At 40.3% G+C, this 23381-nt stretch overlaps 1 protein-coding gene across 1 annotated transcript in view; it reads right to left on the reverse strand.

The window, feature by feature from the left end:
- Positions 1-838: 838 nt before the first annotated feature.
- Positions 839-23381, reverse strand: part of URI1 (URI1 prefoldin like chaperone) — a 125936-nt gene continuing 103393 nt past the window's right edge. The window contains exons 11-12 of the mRNA XM_058708178.1: positions 1103-1239; positions 839-999 (exon numbers count right to left, since the gene is read on the reverse strand). Coding sequence (XP_058564161.1) covers positions 1120-1239 — 120 coding nt within the window. The 3' untranslated portion in view covers positions 839-999; positions 1103-1119. The remainder of the gene's footprint in view (positions 1000-1102; positions 1240-23381) is intronic.

Raw genomic sequence — 23381 nt, forward strand, 5'->3', positions numbered from 1 at the left:
ACTATAAAGAAAAAGATAAACACATTTGACCATATTAAAATTAAGAACTTTATTTTTTTAATGTTTATTTTTCTTTTTGGTGGGGGGAGGGGCAGAGAGAGAGAAAGAGACAGAGGATCCCAAGCAGGCTCCGTGCTGACAGCAGTGAGCCCGATGCAGACCCACAAACTGTGAGATCATGACCTGAGCCAAAGTCAGACACTCCACCAACTGAGCCACCCAGGTGTCCTAAGAATTTTATACTTATCAAAAAATAACTTTGAAAGTAAAAAGACATAACTGACAAAAAATTAGTGCCACAAAGGTATTGAACTACATTATCAACAAGAGCATAAGGAACCCAATGGAAAATCGGCAAGAGACAGAAAGAGGCGTTTCACAGTAAATAAATGGGGCCAATATGTTTATATTAAGAGAAGATGCTGTAGAATGAATATGTTCCTCCAAAATTTGTATGTTGAAACCTAAGGCCCTGTGTGATGGTATTTGGAGGTGGGCCTTTGGGAGGTGATTAGGTCATGAGGGTGGAGCCTTCACGGATGGGATTAGTGCCCTGATAATAAGAAATGAGGGAGAGATGACCTGTCTCCACCACGCGAGGATACATGCAACAAGAAGCCAGCCTTCTGCAAACTATGAAAAAGGCCCTCACCAGGAGCCACATCCCCCAGCACTGTCATCTTGGACTTCCTGGCCTCCAAAGCTGTTTTAAGCTCCCCTGCCTATGGTATTTGTTAGGACAGCCAGTGCAAACAAAGACAGATCAACATCTTCGGTGATGGGGGAAATGCAAAGGAGACCATCATGAGAGACAATTTTGTACCTATTTGACTGACAAACAGTTTAATAACGCCAAGTGTTGGAGAGGATGTGGACCCACAGATGCTCTTATACGTTGCTGGAGAGGCAACCGCTTTAGAAAACAGCTTGTAGTCGTCTCCTACCATGGACTAATCACAGTAATTCTACTCGTAGGTGCATCTCGCCAGGAGAAAAGTCCTGCACGTGTACAAAAGGAGACACAGGTGAGAATGTTTGTTAGTAGCAGCACTGTTCAGACCCCAGAAACTGCCCGTATACTCTTCAGCCCGAGAGTAGATACCTGGCGTGTACTTGCAGTCAGTGGAACACAGGACATGCGTGAGATACAACATGTTGAGATACAACAGCGTGGCAGAATCTCAGCAATTGAATACCAGCTTCAAAAACTAAGTCACAAAACACCACACCCTCTGAAAGCTAAAAACAATGAAAGGAAAACATTTGATTTTAGGAATATAATGTAGGAAAGCAAAGAAATGAATGGAGAATTAAGAAGATCATTACCTTGGGTGAAGGAGGTGAGGATATGGGGGAGTCATATATTATTGCTAAGTTCTTAGTTTGCGTTTTAGATGGTGGGCTCATGTCATTTAAAATACTGCTTCAATAATTATACTATGTACAGGCCTAAGGATGAGCACCTATGAACCAAGGACCATGACAGACCCGTTCTACACATGCAGGTCCGCTTGTGCAAATATATATATGCTTTGGTCTAGCGATTCTCCATCCGGGCACCCACCCTAAGGAAAAGAATCATGTGTGTGCCGAGCGGTGTCTGAAGCTATTCAGGACCAGATTCTTTCTAATAGCAGAAAATTGGAAATAACATTAATGTCCAACAATCGGGGACCGGCTTAATCATAAGGTGCCATCAAGCTATGGGATACTAAAGAAATTTTGAGAAGTGAGGTGAGATGTTGTGCATAATTTATTGTTGGGGAAAAAAAAAACCTAAAATGCTCTACAGCAGAAAAACTACAATTCTGATAGCATGGTGAGATTACAGGCAACTTTTTAGGTAATTCTGTAATTGTAAGATTCTGAAACGTAAGAGAATGAAAGAAATGCTGTCACAGCTGGGGCATGGAGAGGCCTCTTGTGTGGACACTGAAAGGGCTATTGCCTCATACAGACAAAAGGAACACTTTAATTTATCATTTTTTTTTTCAGTTTATTTGTTTATTTTGAGAGAGAAAGCATGATTGAGGGAGGGGCAGAAAGAGAGAGGGAGAGAGAGAATCCCAAGCAGGCTCCATGCTGTCAGCCGGGAGCCTGACATGGGGCTCAAACCCACAAAACCATGAGATCATGACCTAAGCCAAAACCAAGAGTCAGAGACTCAACCTACCGAGCCACGCAGGTGCTCCTTTAATTTATCATTTTAATTGTTTATATCTTATATATTAAAATTTAAAAGCTATGTTTATTATAGACACTTGGGAAAGAGAGAAAAGTATAAATAAATGCCCCATTATCCCTCTGACATTGACGTTCTTCCTTCTGGTGTTTTTTGTCATTACTGTAAGTTAATTTTATGTATCACCTCGCTAGGCCACAGTACCCAGTTGTTGATGTTGTGTTGAAGGTATTTTTTTAGAAGTGATTAACATTTAAATCAGTAGGTTTTGAGAAAAGCAGATTACCCTCTGTAATGTGGGTGGACCTCATCCAATCAGTTGAAGGCCTTAAGAGAAAATACTGAGGTCCCCCAAGGAGAAGGGAATTCTGCCTCCAGATGGCCCTCATATTCAAGATGCAACACCAGGGCACCTGGATGGCTCAGTTGGTTAAGCGTCCAACTGTGGCTTAGATCATGATCTCATGGCCCGTGGGTTCGAGCCCCCGCATCAGGCTCTGTGCTGACAGCTCAGAGCCTGGAGCGTGCTAAAAATTCTGTCTCCCTTTCTCTCAGCCCCTCCCCCGCTTGCGCTCTGCCTCTATCTCAAAAGTAAACAAACATTTTTTAAAAAGTTAAAAAATTTTTTAAAAAACAGATGTTTTTAAAAAACAACTCTTCCCTGGGTCTCCAGATTTTGGGCTTGCCAACCCCAACAACTGCATGAGCCATTTCCTTAAAATAAAACTCTCTCATTCTCTACAGCTATTACACTCCATGTATGAGTGAGTGAGTGTGTGTGTGTGTGGGTTCTATTTCTCTGGAGAATGTTGACTAATATAATAACTTATATTTGCAGTTAGGTCCTTTTTACAAAATAGGGCTTTCATATAACATTGGTGTACATCATGAGCATTACCCACTGCTCTTTTAAAAGTCTCTAAAAACCATTTTAAAAGCGACATATCATATTTTTATAATTCATTCTTAACCAGTCTTCCTGATTATCAGACACTTGGATTTTCCCCATATTATACTTTTATATGTAATGTTACAACTAATAGTCTGGAGACATAATCTTTTTATTTTTATTTATTTGGCAGGGCGGGGGGGAGCATGAGTAGGGGAGGGGCAGAGAGAGAGGGAGAGAAAGAATCCCAAGCAGCCTCCACACTGTCAAGTGCAGAGCCCGACAATGGGGCTTGAACTCATGAACCATGAGATCATGACCTGAGCCCAAACCAAGAGTTAGAAACTTAACTGACTGAGCCGCCCAGGCTGGGATCTAATCTTCACATTTCTGATTAACTTGTCTGTGAGAGACATAGTGAAGAGACTGGATTAGCAGGCACAGCCCATGGTTCTAGAACTGGTTGGACCCCCTTGAGCAGGAGTTCCACCTCTTTGGCCACAGCAGGGTGGATGCCTGTTATCTTCAAGAGCCTTTTCAGCCACTCATCCTCAGACTCCTGGGTCCACTGGTCTCACCCCTGTGGAGCAGGTGCACTTTGCCCCTTCTCCAGCACCCCTCGGCCCTGCTCTCCCTCTGGACCAAGTCCTGCTGGAGGCCCACCTCTGGAGTTTCCCCGTCCTGCATCCTCCCTCGGGCCTCCATGGGTTACCGCCCCTCTCGTGGACACACGTGAAGAGCTGCAGCTTTGTTTCTGGTCGGCATCCCTCTGTGCCTTTGTAGAGCAGTGCCAGCACATGAGCAGCGCGTGAATGGAAGTCCCGGCTGGTCACAACACATGAGGGAGGTCCAAGGAGGAGAGGTCAGAGCAGGGCAAGAGCTGTGGGTGCCCTGATGGGTGCTCCACAGTGGGGTGCATTTCCTGAGTGCCTCACGTGGCCTGTTGTTTGCCAGGACCTCGGGTGTCACCGAGCACCGCACTTCTTCCCTGGCTCCTGCTTCTCCTTCACTTTATGGCCATCCTTATCCTGCGCCCAAGCCAGCCGGTGAGCACAAAGTGCTCTGGCACCCTCCCCACAGGCGAGTCCCCCAATTCTGACCACAAAATATATATTAAATTTGTTCCCTCCATCTCCACTGTTGCAACGTCCACACCACCTGAGTGATTGTGACCACCTTCTCCTGGTCTCCCTGCTCCCACACCCAGCTTCCCACAATCACTTCTGAAGGGAATGGATCGAGGGATTTTCTTTAAATGTGAGTCAGATCCAGTCACTGTCCTTGTTCAGAACCCTCAGAACTTTCCCACTGTCCCAAAAAAACAGCAGGCAAGGCCCAGGTGACTCTCCAAACACACCTGTGCTTTCTCTCCGTCCTGCACCCTAGACCCCAACAACGTATGCCTGCCTTGGGGCCTTGGCACTGGCTGCTCCTTCCTCCCATCTCCACCCCATGGCTCCCTCCTGCTCATCCTTCAGATCTTGAAGCTGCCGCCCACTCCCGTGGCCTTTCCTGGCCTCCGGCTCCACCCAGTTAATCTCCAGGCCCATTTTACATTGATGTGCTTGTCTTTCTCACTAGACTCAAAGTTCCATGAAGGCGGTGCCCAGACCCATCTTGTTTACTATTCTGTCCCCAGTATCCATCACATATGGGAGCTCCAGAAAGACTTTGACTAAACAAACAAACTATCAGGGACCCAAGTCTGGAGAAGCAGCATCCTCTTCAGGTCAAGGAAGCCACACAAGCAGGTGCTAACCTCTCACAAAATGTTCAGACTTTGGCCTGTGGGAGCCTTGACAGGGGAAGGGAAGAACTTCAGGGCACTCAAGGTTCTGCCCAGTGACCGGAAGGAGATGGTCAACGCCAAATGCATGTTCTGGTTTAAAAAGATGGATGGCCTACAGCTCCCTCCAAAATCTCTCTTGCTTGCCCTAGGTGTGCCTCTTTGTCCTTCCCAGGACCTGATGGAGCTGAAGATGGCAGGTGTCCCCCACGTGGGGTGTCCCTGGGTCCCAGGCAGGCAGGGGAGGGAACTGCCCGGCTCCAGTCTTTCTCAGGTGATCAGTGAGCAGCAGGAGGAGTTTAGACCAACCTGGAAGAAGGGGGTATGTGTGGGGCTGCGGTCCAGCAAAGGTGCACAGGTAGAAATGCTGAGCCTCTCCAACCTCAAGGGCTAAGGGAAGGTGTTCAGACTGAACACTGGGGCCTCGGGAAAGCTTTTCCTGCTCTGAGCCTCTGAGCCTTCATCACTTGAAGGCCCTGTGGATCCCTGGCCGCCAGTCCACAAGGAGGGAGAGGGCAAGGTCACTTGATCAAGGAAACAGGGCCAAAGCAAGTCTTCAAAGAGCAAAGGAAAGTAGTGCCTGCCCCGCCCAGAAAAAGTTGACGCTCCCCGTCTTCCATGTAAACACTACACACAGTCTCCTGCACACGCAGCCACACAGCCTTCCACGTGTGCAATCCTGATTTTTGAAATGAGGAAATGGCTCAGAAGTATGACAACTTGCCCCAAGGTTCCACCAACTAGGGAGGGGCACAGCTGGGAGGTGATATTGGGCGCTCCCCCCCCCCCCCGCCCCCTGACCCTGCCCTTCACATCACGGCAGGTACGACCAGAGTTCTAAAGAAAAAGCCTTTTACGTTCAGCTAAGGGGCTGGTCCACGGTTCCAAAAAGTGAAAGTCTCCTAAACAGTTCTCTAGCATTCTCTCTGACACCACGAAAGCCACAGAAAGATAAAGACATTCCCCCATGGGCATGGAAATGAAGTTCCCCCCAAAGAACATAAGTCAGATAACCTTTTCTAAGGCAGCTGTCAGTCACCACCTCAGTCCCTTGTTCCTGGGACTTTCTCTGAGTAGTTTACACAATACTGATTCTTTAAAATTTAGAAGCCGTAGAGGGAACCTTTTTTCTTGAGGAATTCTTGACATGCTCGCACTGCAAGCTTGTGGCCTTCGTCCCCTCAGTGCTGGGACCCCAGGCTCCCTCCTCACCCCCCACACGTACACATTACACACACTTGTTTATATGGAGCTATAGCACTCTCTTGATTGCACAGCAGTGCGGCCTGCTGATGAGGTCTGCTGTTGACATTTCAGCATTAGCTGGCTTTTGTCAATTGTGGCAGCCTAAGAAATTCTATCTTAAGGGCTGCTCTTTATTAAATTTGCAAGATACAAAACTGTGACTGACAAATAGTCTCCTTTCCCTTTGCAAATGCATAAATACTGGTCAGCAACTCTAAAGTAATTAAAATGTTCTAAATTTAAACAAAAATGCAATTGCCAAAGAGTTTTACAAAGACTGGGGCATCCTATCTTTGGCTCAACAAAACATTTTCTTACTATTTTTAACATTTATCAGCACACAGAATTTTGGGGGATCCCAGTGTTGGGGAGAAGGCAGAGGAAAGAACAGTTACGTGAGCCTCCTTGTTCTGTTTTACCAAACTTTGTCACAGAATCCTCTATGCAACTCTTTTATGTGTGATTGGTGACATAATTCCCGTTTTTTTTTTTTAACCAGCCATTATATATGATAAATAAAACAATGCTCTGAAAACACTGAGATCTCTCATCAATGTCACTGTGAAAAGGGCCCAGATAAATGAGTCCTGGAATCAAAGGCAGATGACACGGCTGACCATGTATCATCTCCTATGTATTGAACGTAGTCTTTGTAAAGATAGAGCGGTAATAAAAAGTGGTATTGTGTGCTCTGAAAGGCTGTGTGGGTCTGTGCATGACTAATCTGTCTTTCTGCATTATTTTATTCAATCTTCTCTGACTTTATGCCTTTGACATTTTTGCTACACTCAGTAAATTTGAGTGAATAGGCAATTTTAAAGAATTTTTATAGGGCTTCAGAGAAGTCATATGCAGACTGTATCTTTGTTCAAATTTAACAGTTTAAATATTTCCTTTGTCTAGGGTGCAGAGTAATCTTTAGACAAAAAAAAAAAAAAAAGAAAAGAAAAAAAAGAATGATTTAACCTTAAGATTTTAACAATGTTTCCTGAAGCAATTCAATTATTAAAAACAAAACAAATAAAAAACAAAAACAAAACCCAGAATAACAAGCTTATAATCAAGGAGGTGCTGATTTCTTCTATTTTATCATTATTATAAACACGAGACTGGCCTCTTTCTAAAGATTAAGGCATTCCTTCTTTCTCCAGAATCCAGAGATGCAGAAGATGTAATTTTCAAAAAGGCGTGATTTTAAATCTAGAGTTCAGAACAGACTCGGAGATCACCCCCTTTTGCTGACTTCTTACTGCAAGGGTAGTTGTGTCTAAGTAAATAATGACTTCAGCGCATGTCTTTAATTTACTGTGTAGCATGTTATCAGTTCATTATCTAATCTATAACATTAGCGAAGCACTTGAGTTTAGATAATTTACACTACAGAATATGCAATATGAAATAAAGAATGATTTCCTTTGCTAAATTGGGCAGAAGTCCTCGCCTGAAGTATATCAGATCACTACATTTCAGGAAATTCACTCCCTTCCTTTTGGCTGTTAAACTACTCAGAGGAAAACTGGGATTCCTTGATAAAAACTGTTTGGGCTAGCAGGTGCTAGCCTCATAGTTTTGGCCTATAAATACTTTCAAGAAGATTAAACTATTTAAAGTAAACCTAAACTTCAGATGAACCCATCCTGATAGATTTGTATGGCCAATTACATTTTACAATATCTGTAAGATCAAAACCATAGTCTACATATTATGTTTTTATGAATCGCCCCATAAGCCTACATCCAACAGGGTGACTGAAAACTTATGTGTAGTACATTTGAAGTGCTCTCAAGAAACTGGACCTCAGGATTTCCTTTTGCGGGAAGTGGACAATTCAGGCAACTGATGACCCGCAAGCTCTCATGGTCCCGTGCCATTGAGCCGTAGGGCCCATATCCTGGAGCAGCAGGGCAGAGCTGGGTCAGTGGAAGGCAGTTTTCCCCAGACACAGGGAAGGGTAAGGGCATAGGGCTTTTTGCTCCGACGTCTTGCAGGACTGAGCCAGCCCCTGCCCGCGCTCACTGCTTCCATACCTGACTGGAGCTTCGCTATCCCACACGGCAGGGCAGGGCAGGCGGTGTTTAGATTTCTCGAAGGGGAAGCAGGACGTGCCATGCCAGTTACCAGAGGCGGAATCATGGATGATAGCAGGGGAAGGCCGTAATGGGGCCTGAGAATGTTCCTTCACGTTCTCTTTCTCAGAAAGAAGGAGACTGCACAAAGTATAAGAGGCTCCAGAAACACAGAAGCCTGGTCAAGGTCCACATACAACGAAATAATCAGTTCACAAGCAGCTCTGGTGTCCCCTCTTTCTCCCCCCCGCCAAACCACACACCCTCCACCACGCACACTGAATAGAAGACAGTTTACATCTCACCTAGGATGCACGGTAATAAATACACAGGTCTGATGCAGGGTCCCGAACACTTTTGTAATCATCTAGCAGGGAATGAGATCTGGATGTATCATGTCTGGGTTTGTGACTTCTGCCTTGTAAATGGATAAACACTTCACATCTCCGTGTAAGACTGAGACAGGAACCCCCTTATCCTTTTTCAGAGCAGACACAAACAAATACTACATTTTATCACCTGCAAAGCACTTGATGTAAGTTCATTAAAATGAAGGATTTTGGAGAGCCCCAAAATGTAGGATATGATTCATGCATAGATCCCTGATAAGAGATGTGGCTTCTATTATTTTCCTACCACATAAAGAACTAATCCTGCTCCTGCAGGAAGAATGTGTTACCTTCCTCTTTATGAACCATCTTCATAACACTGAAGAAACAACAAACACACCCATGATTAGCTATGACAGCTTCCCATTGATTTATTTGACTCAAGTCCTAAGCAGAGGTCTGGTTTCAGGTCTGTCTCTGCACATTTTTATTAAATAATAAAACTTAAAACGGAAATGACCCACTATTTCCAAAATAGAGAATAAAATGTTCTACAACTTACAGAGATCCTAGCAATGTTATCAACCAGAATGTGGAATCTGCCTTTCTAGAACCCTGTCTTTAAAAGTGAAATGGTGGAGAAGGCCCCCTCGCCGGTGTGCTTTCCAGCCCAGCCTGAGCTCTCTATGCTCTCTATGCTTGAGAGCACCTTATGATGCTGTAACTAACCTCAAACCTGCAGCAGCAGGGGGCCAACAAACCTCCGAATACAGCAATGTCATGCTTTACGGGCACTCTCTCAGCAACAGCATGAATGAGGGGGGAAATTGGTTGCCTAGGAAACCCTCTAGTCCTGGTAATTATTACTGTAACTGACTGCACACCCCACCTATAACAGAAATGAATAATAATTTATAACCGCTGACTGGCAGCTTTCTGTCGGTGTCTCTGCTCACCACTGCTACCTACTGGCTGCAAAATTACTCACATGCGAACAGTGGGGTTTGCCACAGAGCAAACCACCGCTAGAAAGAACCTTCCTCCCATCTTCCTCCACCAGTTTCTGAATATAGTTCAAGCAAATTGCTGCTCGATCAATAGAGCAAAAATGAAAAGTGCTTTGTGTTCGTGTATACAATGGGGGTTGAACAATCTAATGGAAGCTGGTCATCTCAATTAAAAGCGATTTCATATTGTGACATGAACTAGACCAAAAAAAAGGTACTTAATAAGGTTAACAGAAGCTAAATAAAAGCGTATATCTTAATGACCCCACATATATGACTCAATGCTATTTAATACGATAGAATTTGATACTAAGCAAAACTGCTATAAATAAAATCCTATCTGGTAGTTTTGATCAATTAAACTACATAATTAACCAAGATGGTCCATTTATCTTAGGTTGTCTAATTTGCAGTACAGTGTTAAAGCACCTCTACTGGAAGACTAGTTTGTTTAGAAATTAGAACATTCATAGTGATTTACTGGATTTGATTTAAAAGACACAGCAGGAGTTGGCAAAATTCACATATCATGGGGTTAATGTGGGTTAGAATGTAGCTATTTGTAATACAAAAATATTGCATACCAAATACACACATCTGATTTCTTTTAACCCTGGTTCATCTTTTCGCAGAAGTCGTTACTTTCCTAAAATGAACAACAAAAACAGCTGCATTCACCACTATTAGGACACAGAAATCTGCCATTTTCAATTTCCAAAGCAAGAAAATGCTGGCATGGTAGTGAGTCAAGCACTGGGTACTGAGAAGGCGTCAACTAACCAATAGCTTCCTCGGCCCCAGTCTGATCCACAAAGATGGATATTTCCACTGAAAGCCAACCAGCTCTAGCCTGTAGCCGCCATGCTCCCGGGCTCTGTGGCTCCCTACTTCTGTCTGGTCAGTGCATTTCAAAGTCAAGAATTCAGAAGAAAAAGGACAAAGAACTCCAGAGGTTGCTGAAGCTTGGTGAACTATCACCAAGATGGAGGGTGTGTGAAGTGCTAACAGAGAAACACTCAGCTCACCCACGGTGCAGTACACGCTCCGTCCTCGGAACCCTCCAAGGCTTCAATGTTGCTGACAGATTCCCTGTCATGAGGGAATGCTCCCTAGTGCCTCTGATACTAAGCATCATGGAATTTCCCAACCCACGCCCTAATTAGCTTAATTACATTGTAACATAAAAAGTAATTTTCCAAAGATATCTTACAGTTTCAAAATCAACAGATTTATTTTTGTTTTCTTCCCTTTAATCCATTCTAGGTATGGTTACTGAGGACTTATCTCCTTGCTTTTCAGAAATCAGCAAACTTCCAAAAAAGTTCCCTAATTCAGACATTTTGCAGCTCCAACATTGGCATGACCTCTGACAGTTACTCTTACTAAAGGACCCCTGGAGATCAAACTGGGAACATGCAACAACCATGCACAAGACACACACAAGTCTTAGTATGAGACACCAGGATGCAGAACAGAGCGGGGTCCTGCAAAAAGCCCACAGAGATCAAACGAGGCCCCACATTTTTAAACACATTTACATTTCAAGTACTTACAAACTTCACTGTTCTGAAGAAGGTCTGAGTGCTATTCCTTGTAGAAAATTAAACTTACCCTTTTAGCCTGTGTGACCACAGACAAATCTAGCCTATATATTGCTTTATATCTTAGAATTTCAAACATTTTGTTTTCACTATAATTTTCACCAGATTGAACGATTCCCTCCTTGCAAACAGGATTCACCAAATCATCACTGGCATGCCACTCTTATCTTAGTCTAACTTCCAAACCCCAAATGTATACTGGCAAAAAAATTCCAGATCCCAAGAAAACAGTCTTCAAAAATACAAGTGTACTGATTAATTGACTCAGGTTCTTATAACTTGCACATAGCATACGTAAAATCCCTGAGAAGGTTCTAATTTTATTAGTTAAGAATACCAGGATTCTTCCCATCCTGTAAATCCTATTGAGCACTATCCTACCTAGAGTACCTCCTCTGACGTGAAGCAGTTGTCAATGTCCTTATTTCAAAGAGGACATAAGGCTCTAGGTTTGGATCCTCGTTGTGCATATCTTATAGCCATCCTGGTATTCTTCTTTGACCTAGACATTGACATGCCTTCCCAAGTAACACAGACCACTTGAAGGCAATGGATCACTTCCTTAGGGCTTAGAATGCTACTTTACATGGAGAAAATGCTCACAGATACTATAAACAATATACTGTCAGCCCTCCTGCTATAAAATCTCTAGAAATGCTGGATAAAATATGACAAACATCTCCTCAAATGTAGAGAACCTGGTCTGCAAGAACAGAAATCACCAGTGGCTTTAAAAAGTGAAAACAAAACCCAAAACCGTTAGCAACATGACAGAGCTGTTCTAGGAGCTAACCAAGAGATTTATGGTTTAAAATCTCGGGCAATCGGAGGCAAATCCTTGAGGTCAATGAAGGAGTCAGTCAGAACTGAGACAAGACCCATGAAGCACTGGAGTTGAAGGACACACTGGGAGAAATGTTCCCACTAGCAGAACGCTGCCAGGAAATGGTTTCTATCTGCCTGAGCTCTAGGTGGGGCGGGCTAGGGTGGAGTCTCCCCTGAGAGTGCGTTAACCACAGGCTAGCCCTCCTGCAGGTGGGGGTTTGAGGAACCACAGGCAATGAAATTAACTGAGAAACCTAATCAATGAAGGTAACATAAAGGGGTCCTGCCAAGGACTTTTGATTCTAGCCTGAAATAAACTGGTACAGAACTTGTCCTTCTGCCATCTGCAGCCGAAAACTGCACAAAATCTAGAATATAAGGGTCTTCAGACACTAGGACAACAGGTAGTAAAGCCTGAGATCCCCAAACAAAAGGAAACAAAGAGGTGAGTCCTATAATCCCCCTGGCTTTCTCTCCAACATTTTTCTGGACCACCGCATGAGGAGGCATCCAAGCAAAAGAAGACCAGTCTTACAGGAGAGAAGCCAACCAACAAGCTAATCAAGTGATCAAGATTAACATCTTGATGTGATGTGATGAACAGAAAGACACCTGATCTCTATGATATTCTTCTAAACTCTTAACTCCAGGCTTATCATAAGAAAACGCTGGACAAACCCACATGGAGGAACATCCCATAAAATTAACCTGGCCAATACTCTTCAAAAATATTAAGGTCTAAAAAACAAGAAACTGAAAAATTGTCACAAATAGGAGACAGAAGACATGACCACTAAACACAATGTGGTTTCCTGGAATGGATTCTGGAAAGAAAAGGACACTGGTGGAAAAACTCATGAAATACAAAGGAAGTCTGTAGTTAATAGTATTGTGTTGTGCCAATGTCTTCGTTTTGACAGATGCACTTTGGTAATGTAACACAGTAACATTGGGGGAAACTGAAATTGGGTGAGGGATGTATGAGAACTCTCTGAATTATCTGAAACTTTTCTGTAAACCTAGATTTACTCTAAAACTTAAAACATTCTGGCATCAAATAAAAAATTACTAAACATGAGAATAAGCATCAAACTCTGACCCATAATCAGGAGGAAAATCAGTCAGCAGAGCCACAGACATGATGAAACAATGATAAAAATGACAGAATTAGCAGACCAGGACTTTAAAACAGATACTACAAATACATTTAACGATTTAAAGGAAACTATTAGCATAATAAAGAGGGAAATGAATGACATATTAAAAAAATGGGAATTCCGGAGGTAAAAAAATATACAATATCTGAATCAAAAAATTTACTGGATTTGATCAAGACCAAGTAAGATACTGCAGAAAACAACAACAACAACAACAAAACAGTAAACTTAAAGACCTAGCAGGGTGTGTGCCTAGCATAGTTGGTAGAGCATGTGACTCTTGATCTGAGGGTTGTGAGTTCGAGTCCCACACTGGGCATGGAGCTTATTTCAAAAAATAAATAAAAGTAAATTAAACCTTAAAAGATCAATAAAACCCACCCAAAATGAAAGACTGAGGGAGGAAGGACTGAACAAAAATGAACAAATCCTCAGTGACATTATGGGACAATAAAAGCAGTATAATATAAATGTAATAGGTATTTCGAAAGGAGAGAGAGGTGGGGGCCAAACAGTATTTAAAGAAATGATGGCCAAATCTCTAAATCCACAGATCCAAGATGCTCAACAAACCCCAACAAGACGAAATACAAAGAAAATCATTCATATGCACATCATTATTAAATTGCCATAGGAAAAAAAGATAAACATCACATGCAAAGGAACAAAGATAATATAGCAACATAAAATGCCAAGACTGTGGAACAATATCTTCAAAGCACTAAAGGAAAAAACTATCAAATAGGATTCTCTACCTAGCAAAAATATCTTTCAAAAATGAAGGCAAAATAATAACACTTTTTCAGATAAAAATAGACAGAATGTTCTCAACTGGTCTGTCACAGTAAAAGAATTGTTAAGGGAGCCTCTGTAGGCTGGAGGAAAATAAAATCAGATGGAAACCTGATTGTAATGTACAGAAAGTAATGAAGAGAGTAGAAATGGTAAATTCAGGAGTAGACATTAAAACTTTTTATACATTTAAAAAAAAATTGGGGGTGTGGTGTGTGCCTGGATAGCTCATTGATTAAGCATCCAATTCTTATTGAGTCAGGTCATTATCTCAGGGTCATGGGATTGAGCCTTGAGGCGGGCTCTGCGCTGACAGCACGGACCCTGCTTGGGATTCTTTCTCACCTCTCTCTGCCCCTCCCCCACCTTCCAGGAGCACGCTTTCTCTTAAAAAAAAAAAAAAAAATTAACAGATAATTGAAAGGAACGGCAAAGTGAGGGCCTTTGTTAATACTTTCCCCAAAGAGCAAAGATAAAATTGGACAAAATTGTCAAAGACAACTATTTCAGAACTCTGAAAATTGACCAAAGGCATAGAACAATTTGAGTATATTCAAGAAACTGAACGTTGGATAATGATGATGCAGTATGTGACATTTTGGCCACCTTCTCTCACCCAGCTCCTTCAGAGCAGTTCTAGCAAGGACAGTCTGTGAAAACCAGAAGCATTTACCTGGGCTGTGACTGACTAGATCTACAGCAGTGTGGAAAATCTGAGTGCCGAGAAGCTTTGTCCAAACAAATGGGAAAGACCGACGTCACAACTGACCTGAGGTTGCAACACTCTTGATCCAACCAAGAGACCAGCCAGACTGGTTAGAAATTTCACAGGAAGATCTAGGGACTAAGACAACCATGGGCCTTGATAAGCTCACATTTTGGAAGCCTGTGGGCATTAGGGTATGTGTATGCACATGCTCATGGGAGACCAGAGAAGGCTCTAGCTATTTTTACATCTCTGAGGCCTTGCAGGTATCATGCACACATGTAAGCACAGACACATGCACAGAGGAGACACAAGAATGCCTGAATGAAGTAAACATAAAAACTGGGGAAGACTTGTAAACTGCATGAATTCTGAATGAATTCTCCAAACCACACACAGGTGCACTGACAAATGATGGGAGCCTTACCGCTCAAGATGTTTAACCATAACCTCTGACCAATCACTGGCTGGCCATTAAGATTTACTGACCCCAAGAGTGACCCATAAGAAGCTGGGCTTAGGGGCGCCTGGGTGGCGCAGTCGGTTAAGCGTCCGACTTCAGCCAGGTCACGATCTCGCGGTCCGTGAGTTCGAGCCCCGCGTCAGGCTCTGGGCTGATGGCTCAGAGCCTGGAGCCTGTTTCCGATTCTGTGTCTCCCTCTCTCTCTGCCCCTTCCCCGTTCATGCTCTGTCTCTCTCTGTCCCAAAAATAAATAAAAAACGTTGAAAAAAAAAATTTTTTAAAAAAGAAGCTGGGCTTAAAAATAAAAATAAAAATAAAAATAAAAAACAAAAACTGAAGAGACATCAGAGGCCATACATTGTGGAGGAAACAAATTCTACACAATTAGTTCAGGCAAGAGGGGATCAGAATCCAGAGTTGTTAAAATGCATTATTTGAAATGTCCAGTTTAAAAAGGGAAAGTATGGCCTACACACTTGAAAAAAAAAAAAAAGCAATAAATAGAAACTCCAGTATTTTGGAGTTGCACTTAGCAGACATAAACTTCAAAGCAGTCACTATAAATATGTTCAAGGAAATAAAGGAAACCATGTTTAAAAATTTTTTTTAATGTTTTTATTTTTGAAGGAGAGAGAGAGAGAGAGACACAGCATGAGTGGGGGAGGAGCAGAGAGAGAGGGAGACACAGAATTCGAAGCAGGCTCCAGGCTCTGAGCTGTCAGCACAGAGCCCAATGCAGGGCTCAAACTCACGAACTGTGAGATCATGACCTGAGCTGAAGCCGGACGCTCAACCGACTGAGCCACCCAGGCGCCCCAAAGGAAACCATGTTTAAACCAAGCATGAAAACAAGGACTGACAGAAGAGAGAACACCAATAAAGAGACTGAAATTATAAAAGAACCAAATGGAAATCCTGAAGTTGAGAAGTCCAATAACTAAAGTGAAAAGCTCACTAGATGGACTAACAGCAGAACTGAAAATTGGCTGAAAGAAGAATGAGTGAAGTCAAAAATAAATCAATAGAAATTATATAATCTGAAAAACAAAAAAAAAAAAGGAAAAATGAATTAAGTATGAAAGACCTGTGGCATATAACCAAAATGATCGACATATGCATAACAGGAATCCCAGAAAGAGACGGTTCTTCAGACTGTATAATTTCTATTGATTTACCTTTGAGTACATGGATTCATTTTAGTTACTGTACTTTTCAACTCCAGTTTGAAATTCAGTAGACTGTGATGTTAAAATGCATATGCCAGAGCAACTACTGACAAATAGTTTTAGAAAAAAAAAAAATCAAAGAAATTAAAAAGTTACACTAAAAAAAATGTATATATCTAACACCAGAAGACAATCAAAGAGAAATAGAAGAATAAAAAAGACATAAGACATAAAAAAACAAACAGCAAAGTGGCAAATGTAAATGGTCTATAATTACATGAATTAATAAACACTCCAATCAAAATGGAGACTGTCAAAATAGAGTTTTTAAAAACAAGATTCCACTGTATGCCATCTACATGACACAAATGCTACGTTCAAAGACACAAGTGGGTTGGAACTAAAAGCGGCACCATGCAAATGCAATCCCACAGAGCCGAAGTGGTGATGATGATAGTATCAGAGAAGACATACATAGACTTTAAGAGAAAAATGTTAGTAGAGAAAAAGAGGGGCACTTTTAAATAACAGCAGTATTAATTCATCTAACAATGACAAATATGCACCTAACACTAGGGCCAAAAAATAAATGGTGCAAAAGCTACCAAAAATAAAAGCTATGACAACTCAACAGTAGTCTGAGACCTCCATACCCCACTCTCAATAATGACAGAACAAGTAGAAAACCAACAAGAATAGAGAAGACAGTGGAATCAGTGAACTTAGCATGTACAGAACACGCCAACAGCAAGAGAATACAGATTCTTTCCGAACACAGAGAATATCCGTTACCCATAAAAAAGTCTTCATGAATTTAAAAAAAAATTTTTTTTCACATTTATTTATTTTTGAGAGACAGAGTGAGACAGCACAAGTGGGGGAGGGGCAGAGAGAGACGAGACAAGAATCTGAAGCAGGCTCTAGGCTCTGAGCAAGCGTTCAGCACAGACACAGGGCTTGAACCCACGAACCGTGAGATGGTGACCTGAGCTGAAGTCGGTCACTTAAACGACTGAGCCACCCAGGCGCCCCTTCATGAATTTTAAAAGACTAAGGACATAATAAGTATGTTCTCCAGACACAACAAAATTAAAGTAGGAATCAATAACAGAAAGAAACTTGGGAAATCCTCAAATATTTGGAAATTAAACAATACATATTTAAATAATCCATGGATCAAACAAGACATCTCAAGAGATGTTAGAATGTTTTGAACTAAAGGAAACTGAAAACACAACAGATCAAAATTCACTGGTTGTGGTTAAAGCAGTGCTTAGAGGTTAATTTATATCTTTAAATGTCTATAGTAGAAAGGAATAATCTCAAATCAACACCTTAGTTCACACCTTAAAAAAGCTAAAAAGGAAGACTAAACTAAGACCAAAACAAGGAGAAAGAAGGAAATAATAAAGATTGGAGTAGAAATCAATAAAATAGAAAACAAGAAAAAGAGAAAAAAAAAAATCAATGAAATACAAAAATGTTTCTTTAAAAAGATCAACAAAATTGACAGACCTTTACTTAGACTGACCAAAAACTAAGATGACAAAAATAAGCAAAATCAGAAATCAAAAGGGAACATCATTACCAATCGTACAGAAATTAAATGGATAATAAGAAAATACTATGAGCATATGCTAACAAACCAGACAACTCACATGAAATGGACAAATTCCTAGAAAGCGAAAATTACCAAAATGGGCTCATAAAGAAATATAAAATTCAAATAGACTTATAACAAGTAAAGAAACTGAATAGTAATTTTAAACATTCTCACAAAGAAAAGCCCAGGCCCAGACATTTTCACTGGTAAATTCTACCAAAGAAGAAATAACACCAACTCCTCACAAACTTATTCAGGAGTAAGAAACACTTCCTTATCCTGTTTTACTAGGCCAGTGTTATCCTGATATAAAAGCCAGACAAGACATCACAAGAATAGAGCACTACAAACCAGTATTTCTCATGAATATATACACAAATATCCCCTACAACATATCAGCAAACCAAATTCAATAACATATAGACAGGATTTTACAGAACACTGAATTAATTACACAATATACAACAAAAGGATTATATAATAACATCTAAAAAGGATTACACAAAGTGGGATTTATCCCAGGAAGGCAGGGTTGGCTTAACATCAGAAAAACAATTAATGTAATGTACCATATTAATAAAGGGAAAAATCACGTGATTATCTCAACAGATGCAGAAAAAAAGACAAAATCCAGCCCCATTCATGATAGAAAACTCCAACCAATCAGAAATAAGAGGAAATTTGCTCAACCTAATAAAAGGTATCCATGAAAAACCTATAGCCAACATGACACTTAATGGTGAAAGACCGAACACCTTCTCACCAATAAGGAAAAAGATGTCCATTCTTACCACTTTTTAAAATAAGTTTTATTTCTTTTGAGAGAGAGAGAGAGAGTGCAAGCAGAGGGGGGTGGTGCAAACAGAAAGGAGAGAGAGGCTTCATGCTGTCAGCATGGAGCCCAACACGGGGCTCGATCTCAGGAACCGTGAGATCATGACCTGAGCCAAAATCAAGAGTCAGATACTTAACCACCTGAGACACCCAGGCACCCCATACCACTTCTATTCAATACTGTACTAGAGGTTCTAGCCAGTGCAATCTGTCAAGAAAAAGAAAAGGAATTCGGAGGGGGGACAAAAAGAAGTAAAGCTCTCCTTATTCACAGATAACATGATCCTGTATGTAGCAAATCCTAAGGAATACACACACACACACACACATCCTTGTGACAAAAACTAATAATTGAGTTCAGGAAGGTCGCAGGAGACAAACACAATATACAAAAGTCAACTGTATTTCTACATAACAGCAAAATGACAGGAAGGAAACAATTCTATTCATAACAGCATCAAAAATAAAAGACTTAGGATAAATTTAACAAAAGAAGTTAAAGAACTGTACACTAAAAACTACACCACATTTTGCTGAGAGAATTAATGAGGATCCAAATAAATGAAGAAATGGTTCATGTTCCTGGATTAAAGACTCAATATGAACATGGCAATTCTCCCCCAAAATTATCTATAGATTTAATATAAATCCTGTAAAAAAAAAAAACAACAGGATTTCTGCAGTCGTGGATAAGATGATCCTAAAATTTACATTGAAATGCAAAGGACTCAGAATAGCCAAAAACATTCTGAAGAAGAACAAAGTTGGAGAACTTAACAGTTCTTATTTGAAAAATTACTATAAAGCCACAGTAAATAAAGACCATTTTGCTCTGATATAAGGATAGACAAAGAGATGAAACATAATTGGGAGTACACAAAGAAACAGCTTCACATTTACAATCAACGGATTTTCAAAAAAGATACCAAAATAACTCACTGTAAAAAAGACAATCTTTTCGACAAATGGTTCTGGGACAACTGGGTTGGTATCCAGTTGAATTTAGACCCTTATGTCATGTCATACACAAAAATTAACTCAAAATGATCATAGCCCTTACTCTAAGAGCTAAAACTATATTAGAAGAAAACACAGGAGACAAATCCTTAGAGTTGGAAGGAAGGAAGGAAGGAAGGAAGGAAGGAAGGAAGGAAGGAAGGAAGGAAGGGAGGGAGGAAAGGAAGGGAAGGAGAGAGGGAGGGAGGGAAAGAAGGGGAAGGAAGGAAAGGAAGAGGGGGGAAAAATCCATAAAAGAAAAAAATTGTCAACTGGACTTGTTCAAAACCAAAGACCTGTGCTTCAAAAACACCATTTAAAAAATCAAAGTCACAGACTTAAAATATTTGCAAATCATATCTGATAAAAGACTTGTATTTAGACTATGTAAAGAACCCTTACAACTCAATAATAAAAAACAATCCAATTAAAAAATGAGCACAACTGGGGCGCCTGGGTGGTTCAGTCAGTTAAGCATCCAACTCTTGATTTCAGCTCAGGTCATGATCTCACAGTTCATGAGCTTGAGCCCCATGTCAGGCTCTGCACGGATAGTGTGGAGCGTGCTTGGGATTCTCTTGCTCTCTGCCCCTCCCCCACTCATGCGTGTACACACTCTCTCTCAAAATAAATAAACATTTTTAAAAATGGGCAACAAATCTGAATAGACACTACAAGGAAGACACAATGGCTAACAGCACATGAAAGTTCTCAACATTGTTAGTCAATACAGAAGTGCAAATTTAAAACAATGAAATAATGCTTTATAGCCACAAGAATGGCTAGAATGAAAAAGACAATACCACGTAACCAAGGATATGGAGAAACTAGAAATCTCATACATTGGAGGCATATAAAAATATACTTGGGAAAACTGTGTAATGTCTTAAAAAGCTAAACTTAAATTCATCATCCAGTCTAGCAATCCCACTCATACGTTATCTACTCAAGAGAAATAAAGAACGTTATGTCCACACAAAACCTGGCAGAATGAATATTCACGGCATTTATTCATAATAGCCAGAAAACTGAACAATCCACATGTTCGTCAACCAATGAAATAAACAAAATGTGGTATGTCCATACAATGGAATACTATGCAGGACCAAGAAGGAACTACGGACACACAAGACAACACAGATGAACCTCAAAAACCTGACACCAAATCAAAGACAGATGCAAAAGACTACATATTGTGCAATTCCATTTATATTAACTGTGCAGAAAATGGAAATCTACAGAAAGCAAATTCATGGTTGCCTGAGGCGGAGATATAAATAGGAACTGACTGTAAATGGGTACAACGGATCTTCTTAGCATGATGTAAATATTCTAAAACTGGGTTGTAGTGATAGCAGCACAACTTGAAGTTGAAAAACGCTAAACTGCACACTTAAAAATGGATGTTATGGTATATAAATTATGCCTCAATAAAACTGTTGGAAAAAAACAGAACCAAAAAAAGATGCACATTTTCATAGGAGAGTGTCAAAAAATTAAAATATAGCAAATACATAATTTCCAAATCAGTAGAGATAACAGGAAAACAAAAAGCACTTAACCTGAACAGTAGTAAAGGGCACTGTGTGGAGGCAAAAAATAATCAGGGTAAACAGAATGCCCAAATAGTAGAGTAAGTCCTAGTAAGAGTGATTACAATAAACTTACACTAAACCTGAGTTAACAAAGCATTGTCAGGTTAAGAACAGTTTACAGTAACAATATAATATTACTATTATGCCCAGGTATGTATACAGAAAAAGACAAAAACAGAGAAGTATCACAAACACACAAAAGATGTAAACTGTTATACTAGAAAAATATTTAGCTAGCTACATTAATGTCATATGAAATACGGTAAGGCAAAAAAAATATTAAGGACAAGGAGGGTCACTCTGAGGTCACTGGATTGTGAACATACTAATTCTATACTTAAACGCACATAATGCCTAAATTCACATTTTAAAAATGTGTCGTTTCTCCATGAAATACTGGTACGATTACTTCTCTTTATACTTTTCCTGTTTTCTCTCTGCACACTCCTTTTTTTTTACACATATGGCCAAACAACATAGTTGAAACTCCACCTCCATTCCACCAAGTCAAAATGAACCCTCTTAACGTGTGTTTAAGAAACAGAGCAGGTTTCCAATTCAGATTTTTAAAAAGGTGGCCTCACAATGAGTCAGCAAGTATTCAGATGTTCTAGAGATCACATATTTTCTTACTAGCTACTTGCTCTTGTTTAGAAGGCAGACAATTTAAATGTCAAAAACGTGTGTTAAGAGTGCTGATTATGGAGCAAAGCTGCTGGCTTTAAATCCAAATTCCACCACTTTAACAGCCCTGTGACTTAAAATGTTGCTTAATCTGAGTTAGTTTCCTCATCTCTAAAATAGAGGGGATTAAAAACAAACAAACAAACAAACAAACAAAACAAAACAAAACAAAACCAGTATCTACCTAACTGGGCTACTGCATTAAATGAAACAGTCCATATAAAGAACACAAAAAATACGTGACACATAGTAAGTGCTCAAAAATATTATGCAGTTCCTTACAAATCCATCAATTATTTAAGGGAACTACAAAAACTCCTTCATATCCTAATGATCTTCCTAGAAGATGAAATTTAAACTGAGAAAGCATTGTAAAATGTAAAAACTCGACAATATTGACCAACAGATTAAATACATAAACCACAAATATCTGTTGTAGTTAAAGAATTCATTCAACAAGCATTCAATTGAAAGTCTATATGCTACTCACCAAAAGAACACACAGATAAAGATTAGTATCCTTGAAAAGTTGTTCCTTCGAAGAGAAAAATAAATCTAATACAATGAGGTATATGCACTTCTAAAATGTGGACATATTCCAGGGCCACCTGGGTGGCTCAGTCAAGTTGAGTGTCCAACTCTTGATTTCGGCTCAGGTCATGGTCCCAGGGTCGTGGGATTGAGCCCTGCATCGGGCTCCTTGCTGAGCATGGAGCCTGCTTAAGATTCTTTCTCTCTTTCTGCCCCTCTCCCCTGCACACACTAAAATAAAAACATTTTTTAAATTAAAAAAAATAAAATTTGGAAATATTCCAATGAATGGAAAGCTCTTATAAATCGCATGCATGACCAATTTCCCCAAAAAGTAAAATAAAAATGTAGCAAAATGAACATGATCACTATACTTAATTTAATATTTTTGACTTTTTGAAGTCCCTTTAGGATACTAAGTGTCCCAGAGTTATTATCAAAGAATCATCAATGAATGTAGCTATGCAAACATACATGTTAAAACCATGTCCTTAATATGAGAATACATTCAAAAACAGACTTTACACTGTTTAAAAGAAGTCATAGAGTAATTATGCACATGGCCCATCAATCCTACTTCTAGGAATCTACCTTGAAGATACCCCTTCAATGCACAAAGATACACATACACTGAACTTGCTCGTTGCCATCGTTGTTTGTAATTGCAAAATACCAGGAATAATGCCCAAAGAAAGTGCTGAATAAACCATGTTACAACTACCTAAGAGAATACAAAATCTGTTTAAAAAAAAAGAGAAAGATCTCTATAAACTGACATACAGTGATTACCAGAGCATACTATTAACTGAGAGGAAAAAAGTGCAATGGAATGAGAAAATAGAGAGACTGGTATGTGCAGTGGGTAGGTGGAGAAGTGATAGCAAGATGGGAATGGAAGCAGGGTAGCAGGCAAGAAGGTGTGAC

The sequence above is a fragment of the Neofelis nebulosa genome, chromosome 17 (assembly GCF_028018385.1).
Source record: "Neofelis nebulosa isolate mNeoNeb1 chromosome 17, mNeoNeb1.pri, whole genome shotgun sequence".
Classification (NCBI taxonomy): domain Eukaryota; kingdom Metazoa; phylum Chordata; class Mammalia; order Carnivora; family Felidae; genus Neofelis; species Neofelis nebulosa.